The sequence below is a fragment of the Acanthisitta chloris genome, unplaced genomic scaffold (assembly GCF_000695815.1).
Source record: "Acanthisitta chloris isolate BGI_N310 unplaced genomic scaffold, ASM69581v1 scaffold7508, whole genome shotgun sequence".
Classification (NCBI taxonomy): Eukaryota; Metazoa; Chordata; class Aves; order Passeriformes; family Acanthisittidae; genus Acanthisitta; species Acanthisitta chloris.
The window spans coordinates 79,504-91,785 of NW_008687527.1; the positions used below are offsets into that span (position 1 = coordinate 79,504).

General features: G+C 44.7%; 2 protein-coding genes across 2 annotated transcripts in view; one reads left to right on the plus strand and one right to left on the minus strand.

Annotated features, from left to right (window-relative positions):
* Positions 1-1,586: 1,586 nt before the first annotated feature.
* EPB42 (erythrocyte membrane protein band 4.2) lies at positions 1,587-10,837 on the plus strand. Its single transcript, XM_009080630.1, has 13 exons — positions 1,587-1,596; positions 2,614-2,799; positions 3,482-3,712; positions 4,310-4,428; positions 5,158-5,280; positions 5,640-5,817; positions 6,195-6,333; positions 6,727-6,830; positions 7,184-7,426; positions 8,241-8,561; positions 9,022-9,179; positions 9,596-9,729; positions 10,687-10,837. Exons 1-13 carry the CDS (start codon positions 1,587-1,589, stop codon positions 10,835-10,837), a joined length of 2,097 nt encoding a protein of 698 aa, XP_009078878.1.
* An 840-nt stretch (positions 10,838-11,677) lies between these two features.
* The window catches only part of CCNDBP1 (cyclin D-type binding-protein 1), a gene marked incomplete at its 5' end in the record, with an annotated part of 5,790 nt that continues 5,185 nt past the window's right edge, over positions 11,678-12,282 (minus strand). The window contains 2 exons of the mRNA XM_009080634.1: positions 11,678-11,824; positions 12,152-12,198. Coding sequence (XP_009078882.1) covers positions 11,716-11,824; positions 12,152-12,198 — 156 coding nt within the window. The remainder of the gene's footprint in view (positions 11,825-12,151; positions 12,199-12,282) is intronic.

The following is a 12,282-nucleotide window of genomic DNA, read 5'->3' on the forward strand; positions in this document are numbered from 1 at the left end:
TGTATGTTGACACGAATGGAATTTACTGGAAGATCTCCCCAATGTTCTTAGACTGTGTTTCCTGATTTCTGCAATCTGGTGATTTCCACACCTCGTAACAAAAGTCAAAGCTGTCTAAGCTTACATAAGGCAGCAGCATGTCCTTGCCACAAAGAAGAGAATGATATTCTGGGGTGCCTTAGGTAGAGAATTGCCAGTAGGTCAAGAGAGGTGATCCTTTCCTTTATTCAGCACTGGTGAGGCCACACCTGGAGGGCTGTGCCCAGAACTAAGCTTATCACTATAAGAAACATGGACATACTGGAGAGAGGCCAGCAAAGGGCCAGAGAGATTATGAAGGTTCAGAGAGCACCTCACATATGGGGAAAGGCTGACAGAGCTGGGACTGTTGGGGGTTGGACAAGATGACCTCCAAGGTCCCTTCCAGCCTCAACCACTCTGCAATTCTGTGAAAGTGAATCTGTATAAGTCAGGCTGTGCTGTAAAGACTAAAACTTGGAGTGTTTGTATTTAGCTTAAATGACACATATAAGCTAGCAATTGTATAGTAAAACACCAAGATCTCTGGAATATATCATGCAGCAACTATCTATTATAAATCCAAATCTCCTTCTGGAATGGCTACAGCTATTTCTGAATGCATCACTGCTTATGTAAGATATGGGTCCCTTTTCCCTATTGTATATGTGCCTACATTGATCTCTACTTTCTATTGTATGTCCTGATCATTCAATAACTTCAGATTCGTCTACAGCTTTTCCAAAACTGCCTCCCTCCTTTTTACTACGCAGAATAACTGAGCAAGCTCTGCCACTTCACATCTTTTAATTGGCTTCTCGGATACTTCTTGAACTTATGGAAGATCACAGGTTTCTGCCAAACTAGTGGTGACTCACTCCACAGTGAAAGATGTGTATTTCTACTTTCTTACTTCCTGTCTTTTGACCAATTATTTATTAACCCAGTGATGTTCTTTTTCCATTACAGCAACTTTAACAATGTATTTAGTCCAAGTCTCCAGTGCAATATTTTTTAATTATGCTAGAGAAATTCTACTTTTTTTAGTTATTGCTTTTAACATGTTTCCTCATTTTGAAGTGGTTTCACTTCTTTGAATTAGGCATAAGGGCAATGGATGCACTGCCTCTTTTTTTTTAACTCCTTACAGAGTTTAGGATCTAAGCAGCTTAGGGTCAGTGTTGGAGAGCAGCTTTCCAACACTCATATTTGAGGTGCATTCTGTGCATTCTTTACTGCCATGTTAAGATTTGCATTTCCCTCTCTGGGGTCCCCAAGGCACAGCTTCTTGAAGAAATTGCCACTGGCTGCCTCTAAGTGCTTTGCATCCTGCTGTGGAATTGAACCACATCTGTAGGGTGTCTTTAGTGTGGTCTGAGAGATAAAAGAGTCCAACGGGAGGCCAAGAAGATAAGCTGGAGAGGTGGCAACACCATGTCCCACCCTGTATGAAGAAATCAAGCAAACAACCTTGCAAGTGGAGAGCTTTTAAAGAAAGCTGGAGGAAGGAGCCATTGCCCACCACAGCAAGCAAAGGCTGAAGACTTTCACGGTACAGGGAAAGCACCATGGGCCAAGGTAAGCAAAAATCACTTAGGTTAGTCTCAAGCATTTGTCAGTTAAGTGTCAGGAAAAAACAACTGTTCTTGCTCCAAGACAGTGTTCATGAGGCTTCTAGAAGAGCTGAGCTCACAGGGCAGGAGCCAAGACAGTGCTCTAAGGGCTAAGGGAGGTCAATTTCCATGGCAGACTGCACAAAAAGGCACAGCAAACAAAAGCTGGTATTGATGTCTAAGAGGAGGCTGAGAGAAGCAGCAAGAAGCAGCTAATGCAGACAGGTGAGAGTTTGGAAGCAAAGGCAAAAGGGGTAGCCTCAATGTAGGGAATGGGCAGCAGGGGGTAGGGGGAGGTGAGCCAGACTACACAACTGAAGCAGAGACATGACTAAGTGTTTTAGCCACTGGAGTAGGGAGAGGGTCCAGGTTCCAAAGCAACCTTGAAGAAAGTGACAGTAAGATCCATGAAAAGGCATATGAAGAAGGAGCCAGATCCCATATTACTGACTAGTCTACAAGACACCCAGAACAGACATCTTCATCACAGAGAAGAAAATATATGAGTTCAGAACTGGCTCCATAAAGCTGGAACTGGTGCAGGGCTGTGAACCGGGATCAGCCATGAAGGGATTTGAAAGCCAGACCAGAATTATTCACTGAAAAACACACACACAGAGTTCTGGGTGTGGGATTGGCAACTAATGTGGTGCAAAGAAGAAAACAGGTGTTTGATTTGCTGTGATCCTCCACAGCTGCAGGACTACACAGCAACATGTTTTTTGAACCAGCAGTGAAGTGTGCACCAGTCACACTTAATGATGTAAGGTATAGGCAAAGGCAGCTCATTAGACATTTGACACCAGAACAAGCTCAGAGTGAAGACCCCTACAGTTACTGGGCAGAAAGTCGCAAAGGCAGGGGGGAATGTCTGAGTGGAGAAATGCTTGATCAGCTGTTTGTGTGGCTCAGAATGTGGATCAGGGCCAGAGTGCAGGCAGCTCACAGCCCCAAACTCACTCTGTATCTTCTCACACTACAGGTCTAAGCTTCAAAAAATGTGATTTCAAGATCCCAATGAACAACAGTAACCACCACACTGAAGAAATCAGCACTGAAAGGCTTATGGTGAGACGGGGGCAGCCATTCACCATCACTGTGAGATTCTCAGCTCCAATACACAACTACCTGCAGCAGATGAAGAAGACCTTCCTCATTGTACAGACAGGTAACATCATTACCAAACCTATCAGAGCTCTGGTCCTCCACATTCCTGAAGAACAGAGCTGGTGGCAAAAGCCATCTCTGGAGCTGGACAGAGGTGCCCACATTTAGGTGTGAGGCCAGTGAACTGTTTATCTAAGGCAGAGTCTCCTGCTGAGGCAGCTGCAGGGTCACAACTAGATCTCTTCCAGAAGAGACACTGCAGCACAATAACCAATACAAGTTCACTAGTCTATGATTCGAAAGTACTCACAGGATCTCTCCTGGCTTTTGGTTTAGGAATGTTCAAATTTAGCTAGCCCGTTAGAGATGCTTCCTCTTACAGAGTGTTTTCTAGTGAGACCCCTGAGAAGGGCAGTAATATTCAGCCCCAGCTTATTTTACCATAACATGAGCATTTGGCTGTGGCTTTTGTTACAAGGCATTGAATTCCAGGAGCAGCAGGTCTGCACCATTCTGGCTGTGCCTGGTTTCTACAAATCTATGAAACACACATCTCGCTTTCAAACACGGAGGCCTGACTGCAACACTAGGCTTAGGAAGATTCATTGGGCATTAAGCTGCTAAAGTGTTAAGACTCTCTGGCAAGGAGAGCTACAGCTTCAGAGACAAAGTCCCTCAGTCTGCACAGGTGAGGAATAAACACAATGCATTGAATAAACATAAGCAGATCTCTTTGACTGCAGGATCACATCCTTGCAAAGCAGATGGAACCCAGACTGAATTTCCCATCTCCAGCCTGGGAGACCAGAAGCAGTGGAGTGCAACACTGGAAGAACAGGACCTGTGCTCCTGGACCCTCACTGTGAACACACCTGCCAATGCTCCCATTGGCCATTACACTCTGCATTTACGTGTCCCCAAATCTTCCTACTTTCTGGGCGAATTCACCCTACTCTTTAATCCCTGGTGCCAAGGTATGTGGTCAGAAACAGAAAGGAAGGCTGGGGTCAGTCACTTCATAAAAACAGCTTTTGAGCTCTGGCACTTTGCCTCCAAGGAGGTTGAGGCTGACTCACCTAGTGCTCCCTGCCACTCCTGCCCTGCTCCTCACAGCACCTTAGGAGAGAGGTAGGGGCTAATAAGGCTCAAAGCTCTAAGACTCAGCACTTCTGTCCCATTCCTGGAGTACACTGCCAGAGCCCTGTCCTTCTGCTATATGAAAAATGTTTGATTAAGTGTTTCCTATAATAACAATTTTAAGCTGAGTCAAGATTGTAATTGGTCTGATTAGGGCCTCTGTACCTTTCTTAGTATGAGAGAAGCTACCAGCCAGGACAGTAGAAGAGCCAGCTAGTACCATAGCCTAGGTCTGGAGGAACTTTTTGAACAAGGAAACAGATGACAATGAAATTCTTCTTTCCTGTCAGATTCACAATCTGTGGTATTTTTCAGAGCAGAATGCTGGGGACTCCCAAAGTCCTCGGAGTGCAGTGGAGTCTGTTGATGTAGAGATGCAAGTGCATCTGATACCAGGAATGCTTTCTCTCTGATGCTTTTTTTCTCTAATCTAGATGATGAGGTGTTCTTGCCTAATGAGGCACAGCGGCAGGAGTATGTTTTAAACCAAGAAGGTATCATCTACTGGGGGACTGAAAATGCAGTCCTAACACAACCCTGGGACTTTAGTCAGGTAAGCAAGAGGTACAATATGTCAGTGCTCTCTTACAGCCACCAGCACAGGAAGGGTGCATATATCCTATGTGTACAGGATGCTAACCATCTCCATGCTGTGGCTCTGGTGAAAGACCTTGCTCTTTGCACTCACTGCCCTTGTCTAAGACTGTCCAGGAGAACAGGGACCTTTGTATGAAGGCCCATAACCCAGTATATGTAACTTTAGCTCCCTTCTCAGGCTGTCCTTTATGAAGAAATGCATAGATCTGCATCTGAGCTTTGTGTGCCTTCCTTTCATCAACAGGTATTAAAGCATTTAACAGAGCTTAGTAATACTGTCTCTGTATTACAGGTAAAATGAGGACAAGTAGATCTTTCAATTTGCCCAAGGCCATGTGACACAGCCAGTGATTAGAACAGGGTTTCATTCCACTTTAGTGCCATAAGATCATGAAAGTATCTCTGTGCCAACCTAGAGAATGCTCTAGAACAGCATCAATTTCCCACAATTAGGGGATGCAGTATCATGCTAATGCATTTCCCACCTTCAATAAAACTGGAGGTCTGTCTTCAGTATGTTGTGCTCCTCCTCCAAACCTCTGCCTGGTGCTCTCCTCCACAGCCCATTTATATAAGACTATCAGCAGAAAGAGAGAAATAATCTGCACCATTACAAACCCTTGTACGGACTCAAGAGAACAAAAGTTCAGGCCAAATTTCCTGAAATGGTGTGTTCCTGTTGCAGTTTGAGAAGGATATTGTTGACATCTGCTTCAGACTGCTGGATGTAGGTGAATACTATCAACGAGTCAAGGATCTCACCCAGCGCAAGAATCCCGTCCACGTCTGCCGCACAGTTGCTGCCATGGTAAGGAGAGCAGACAGCAGCTCAGACCTTAGCAGGGCACATCTTTTCACTCCCAGTTTATGGCAGCCCAGTAACCAAAGGGGAAGCCTGTCCAGGGCTCTTCCAAACACTACATCCTGCCCATCACCAGCCCATCCTGATATTCCTGCAGCAGACAAGTAGAGATGCAGGAGTACACTTACTGAATAAATCTCAGGGGAGACTGCTGCACCTGTTCTGCTCAGCAATGAGCTTCATGCTTTGCACAAAAAAATCCTATTGGTTTCATCTGCTTTGGGAGTAGCTTCTTCAAAGAGGATCAGGTGGACCTACTGAAGAGACAATTTCTTAATCCATCTTTCTCTCCTCCTTCCCTGCAGCTGAACTGCAATGAATTTAAAAGAATCCTGACAGAATGTGAGTCTGGGCAGTACTACAATGGGACACCCCCTTCCAAGTGGCTGGGAAGCAGCCCCATCCTCCGGCAGTGGCTTGCATCGCGGTGCCAGCCTGTCCGCTACGGGCAGTGCTGGGTGTTCGCCGCCGTCATGTGTTCAGGTACTCTGGTGGTTCCAAGACTTTTGTGTTGAGCAAAGCCTTGTTTGGTCTGCAGAACCTCTAGCATATGCCTCATTTCCTGGATTAACACAGATCACAGTAACATAGCCTTTCATCTTTAGGTGAGAGCAGATCCTCAAGAGTTTTCTCATCGACACTCAGCATCGCTAGCTTTGAGATAAGAGTATCAGTACATCCATTCACCGAATGTACCTGTGAGAGTTTATATTCTGAGGAGGCAATGCCTCTTGCAAAGTACAAACAGCAGTCCTCATGCCATTCCTAATAGGCCTAGCACCAAAAAAGGCTCTACATCCATCAGCAGAGGCACCCTTAGGGCAGGATGCACAACTGATTCACGGCTCTTTCTTCTGCAGTTCTGAGGTGCCTTGGAATTCCCACCAGGGTGGTCACTGGCTTTACATGGGCTCACAACACTAACAGCAGCCTGAGTGTGGATGAGTACTATGATGAAAACGGGACACTGCTTACACGGGACAGAAGTGCTCGTGTCTGGTAAGAAAACACAACAGGGCCCAAGGAAGAATTTGAGACAATACCTGGATGTAGGAAGTGATAAACGGGGAAAAGAAAGAGACAAACAGCTGCAGGAAGGTGGATAGGAGACAGCTCAGCTAAAATCCTGTCTACATGACCTGTTCTTGGTAAATTGTCACAAACCAAACTGAAGAGTGCCCTAATATATTATATATATTTATATTCCACAAAGGAAGAATGATAGCCCATTCCAGCTGGAGAAATACCACTTGTATTGAAACCCATCATCTCTGCTCTCCTCAATGTGCACTGTGCTCTTTCAAAGGAGCATTAACTGTCTTGTAGTTTGGCTAAAACTTTACTGTACCTCAGGGTTCAGACCCTTGGTATAAGCTGTATTGTCTCTTGCAGGACCTTCCACGTTTGGAATGAATGCTGGATGGCTCGAGCAGACCTGAGGCCAGAGTACAGCGGGTGGCAGGCACTGGATGCCACCTGCCAGGAAAAGAGCACAGGTAAGGTATCAGAGAACAACTTGAGCAAGAGCAGGGGGGAAGTGGAGTGGGGAGCAAATAAGTAGTTCAATATTCCTCCCTTCCTCAGCTTCCAATGGAATGATGTAAAGGTCAGGGACTCACCCTGTAGACTTTAGGCACTAAATCATTATTCATCTGCTTGGTTTGTGCAGCTTGCATAGATCTAAGAGCTGGATCACAGCACTGCTCCCTAATGTCCTGCTAAACTAGGTACTCCATTACTCCCAGTATAAGTCTCGATCAGGGACATTACTCCCAGTATAAGTCTCGATCAGGGATGAGTTTAGTTGGTAAAGCATCTGTATCTTAACTGGGACACATTTTCTCTTCAGGTCCATCCTTCTGTGGGCCAGCCCCTGTTCACGCCATCAAGGAAGGGGACACAGAGGTTGATTATGATGTCTGCTACTTCTTTGCTGCCATCAATGCCAAGTGTCAGATCTGGATACAAAACCCAGGTGACATCCTCAAACCAGCTCTTGGTGGCACAAAGTACACAGGTAACAACATCACCACCAAGAGTGTTGGCAGCGAGCGCTGTGAGGACATCACGCACAACTACAAGTATCCTGAAGGTAAGGGGTAGGCAAGTGGCTGAGTGCAAGTGAAAAGGAAAAGACTAGAGCAGAGCCAAACCAGAGAACCAGCATCATCCACTTCTCACTAGCTTCCCTCCTTCCATGACATGAGAACACCTAACTCCTGCTGTCTACAGAATCAAAGCAAAGGTCATAGCCCAAATTTCATCCTGCTTAATTGCATTAACCAGAACTCTAGAAGGCTGGTCATTTCTTCACCAGCACTTTGATGTCTGGAAAACCTTTTTCTGATTTCTGTTACCTATATACTCTGTACATTGACCTCCCATTACCTCTGTAATATATATAGGTAGATCTATTTCAGGCTCCACCTTTCTGAAAAGACTGTTATGCTCTGATATTGCCTAATTCCCTCCCTCAAAAAGTAGCTCTCCCTTCAGAAGCTAATACTGAGTGCTCTTTCCCACCATTTTATTTAGCCTGCAGCATGTTGTCCCCTTGGCTGTAGGAGACAACTGCAGCTTCTCTGCACAAGGCACATAGTGCTGTGCCTTAGCTACAGCAATAGTTAGAGGCAAATGCCTCCTTTACTCTGACAGATGTTAGCACCAAGGTGGTTCAGAAATGATGACAACTCTTCCCAAGCAGAATCCTTCAGGTACATCCAAAGAATCTCTTGTCAGCTGAAACTGTTGGAACTACTCCAATCAAAAACACAACAGGATATCTCTGTATGCTCTTACTTATCTGCAGTACTGCCAGGATAAATCAATGCCATTCTTCTGCACCTGCTGCTTCACATGAGTAAACAGAAAAGAATACTAAAACATGTGCTCCCTTTTTGTGACAGGTTCTCTCCAGGAAAAACAAGTACTTAACAAAGCCTATGAAAAGATAAAGAATCTTGAGACAACCAGCAGAAGCAGCATAACAGAGTTTAGCTCCATTCCCACTGCCCTTGAAGAGCCAGTCAACCTTTTCATCCAGCTCCAGTCAAATAGTTCTCTGCAACTGGGACAAGATATTCCACTTTCCATTGAAATATTTAACCACAGTGGTGAAGAAAAGGCAACTCACCTGGTAGTTGGGGTCCAGTCGCTACATTATAATGGTGTGCCCATTACTCAATTTTGGAAGGAAGAGTTTCATTTTAACCTCAACAGCAATGAAGGTACTGACTCTGTTGGGTGCATGGCTGGAAACGTGTATCTAGTCCTCTGACTTCAGGAAAAATGCTCTTTACATTACAAAAGTTTGACTGAAGAGTTGAGTGTAGGTGATTGCCCAGAGAGGTTGTGGAGCCTCCCTCACTGGAGATACTCAAGAACCATCTGGATGCAATCCTGTGCCATGTGCTCTTAGATGACCCTGCTTGAGCAGGGAAGTTGGACCAAATGACTCACTGTGGTCCCTTCCAACCTGACCCATTGTGTAATTCTGTGAAATAAAACACTTTGGCAACATCACCTTAGACATTTTCAACCTGCAAATCCAGTTGGGATAATTTAAGTGTTGAAATGCTGCAGCTTTTAGTACAGTGTTGGGCACTAAACCTAGTGTGTCATGCAGGCAAAGACCAGGCTGTACTGATCATCTGCATTGTCATCTGTTATTTCACTATTCTATTTCAGTCAACAGGCTGCAGGTCTTTGTGCCTTACTCACTGTACAGAGGAGAGCTGGGAGAGCATCACCTGTTGAGGCTGACTGCTGTGCTTAGAGACAAGGACTCCTACACATACTTCGCACAGGAAGAGATCAGCATTTGTGATCCCCCTCTCACTATTGAGGTTAGCTGGGGCTATCATTCTGTTACTGCAGTAGGGGCAAACCAGCTTCAATAGTCACAAGCAGCAAACCAGTTCTGCTGGGTTCAGTGGCTCTTCTCATGCTGTGTTCTTTCAAAGCACTGAGACATCAGTTTGGGAAAGGTGAGCTGTGCCTCTGTTGCATACAGTACTCTCACTTCTACTTTTTCATGTGTGTGTATAAGGAGATCCTGGTGACTCCTAACTCCCTAACTAGTCTGGAAATCAGAGACTGCAGAAGAAAACTAGACCAGAAGAAATTAAGTCAGATTTTGCCTCTTCTGGCAACTGGCAGCTCAGGTTGAGACCTTTGGCACCAAAAAATCATACATCTCTCTTTAATCATCGAAGAACCTCTTTCCTTCTCTCAGTTTCAGCTCACTTCCTTCTTTCAACAGTTTCCAGAAAACATAGTACAGTATCAACCAAGCACCACAAAGATCAGCCTCCTGAACCCTCTCACCGAACCCCTGGAGAAGTGTGTGGTGGCAGTTGCAGGGCGAGGGCTCATTCACAGACAAAGGAAGTATAGGTAAGTGCAAACTGGTTGATCTAAGAACAGCTAATGACAAAAGAGACACAATACAAGCAGGAGAAACCCAGCAGAGGAAAGGCTGTCCCTAAAAATAAGCTGTCAATAACACAGCAGGAAGATACTGCTATGGCATGAAAGCCCCAGGCATCCCATCCTTTATTTACAGATAATACAGAAGATTTTCCACACTGAAAAGGAGCAAAGCTAGCTAACAGAGCTTTCAACAGATGTGTAATACATAAGCTGAAGTCAACATGGCATCTGTGAAAGCTTCAACCCAAAAGGCCTAGGCAGCAGCAGAAAAGCCCCTGCCAACAAAAGGATTACCAGAGAAGTACCACAAGGCTTAGTCAGAAACACACATTAAATAAGACAACAGTTAGAGGTCACTGAAGTGAGCCATGAAATGTAGAAATTATTTGCTGTTGAGAAATCAATTACTTTCTATTGAGCCACCTGAACATCCATAAGTGGAGTGAAACTATATGGTTTGTAACACAGCTTTGCACCTATTACTCACTGGAAGCAATAAAAACAGTCTCTGGGTACAATTTTAATAGTGTCTTCTCCTTCTCTACTGGAAGAACCAAGCAAATGTAACTTAGCCAAGAGTCATCCAAAAAGACATGCTCTCCTTCACATGAAAAACACCCCACATTCCTCTCAAGAAGCTGCGTTAGGGCAAAGTCACTTTAGACTCCCCTATGGGGAGTTTCAGCTCTCCTGGCCTATCTCCCTCCCAGACTACTGTCAGATGACAATCCCATTGTGGTACTCAGGTAACTGCTAGCTTTCTTCTGTTTCTTTTTTTTCCCCCTTTTCTTTCTTTTCCTTTTTTTGTTTTTTTTTTTTTTTTTGGCACCACACTCCTATCTAGCAAATGCATCTCCTAGGCCTGGAGAACTAGAAATACAAAGAGGTGTGATTCCTGTATAATTCCTTCTCCCCTTTCAGGTTGGGCTCTGTGGAAGCTAAAAGCACCCAACAGCTGCAAATCCCATTCACCCCCATTCAAGCAGGGCCCAGAAGACTCACTGCATGTCTTAACTGCCCTCAACTCCAGAACTTGAAGAGCTACAGAACTATCAACATTGCAGCTGCCTGAGGCCCAACTTAGACCAGGTTCTGCTGTCCTGTTCACAAAAGAGTGGTCATGATCTGTGCCCTGATCTTAGGCAAGCATGAATGTTATGTTTAATAAAAGTTATATTTAGAGCCATGTCTGATTCTGATTATTTGTAAAAACTCAGCTCTCTCCCATCTCCCACCACGCCCACTCCTCAGTTATAGAAGTTGAACCTTACTGAGAAAAATATGGGCTGAATGCAGTAGCAGACACTGCATTTCTCATCACACACATGTGCTAAACCCACCACTGCTTGGTCATTTTCCCTACCTGTGACAAAAAAGGATATCCTAGAACTTTCAAGTGATGACAGATGTAACATTTTTCTAGTGATATGCTCTTATCCCCCTGCAGATCCTTGGCATTGGTAAAGTAGTAAACAGTATTTTCTGCTGCTTTCTGAGGAAATAGAAAAGAGAAAGCTCTTCCACAACTCTCCAAGGTTAGACAGAAAAGAGCAACAGCTTATTTACAATGGTTCATTGGGCTGCTTGCCAAACAAGCAAGACCCTTTCCTTCTGTATATATCCTCTGTCCCCTGAAGACAGATGAAGCAACTAATGCAAATCTAGCAATATTTTATTGTTCTTGGAACCCCACAGTAGTCGGAATGTCTGAAGAATGGGGCACATTCGCAGCATTAAGGTGCAGCACCACATCATACCAAGAATCCAAGCAAAGGGGCACCTTCTGCAATGGCAAAGAGCAACTTCCTGGAAAAGTTTTACCAAGTGGCAGCAAAGTTTTTTCCTAAAAATACTGTTCTCATCATCCTCCCAGAAGCTGGAGAACAGTGTGATTCGCTGGAAAAGCATATGTCAGAGCCAGTGACAGCAACACATGTAGGCACAGAAGAGCTAAAGTTGACCCTGTGTGAAGTTCTTGATTTTGTTCATATTGTGATCTACTGCACCAGATAGAAACTGCACCCAGCTGTCCTCTGATGGTGGACATACATGACTTGTCCTGCAAAAGTGGAAGAAATTCATTAGGAAAGCTTCCTGGGTGTCTTAGACCTATGCATCTAGGCAACACATGGGTATTGTGAAGTGCTGAAAAACCACAGCATTAAAACAGGGCAGGTACAGCACCAGAGTGCTATGAGCAAGGAGCAACCCACATCCATGTCTGTAGTCCCAAACTTTAACACAAAAGTTTGATGACTAGCTAAGACCATAATTATTCCAAAATGCCAGCATTTACTGCCTAGATAGTCATCTTTGACAGGAGGCAGAAAGGTATCAACCTTCACAGCAGGGAACACTCACTTGTAAAACTGTAGCTCATACTCACTTTGTAATCTCTAAGACTTTCTTTAACACTGAGGCCAACTTAGCAGCCTAGAAGAAAAAAAAAGGGGAAATAAAGTGAGTGAAACATAGGGGGGAAAAAAGGGGCTCAGCAGTACTGGAAAAGACAAAGGA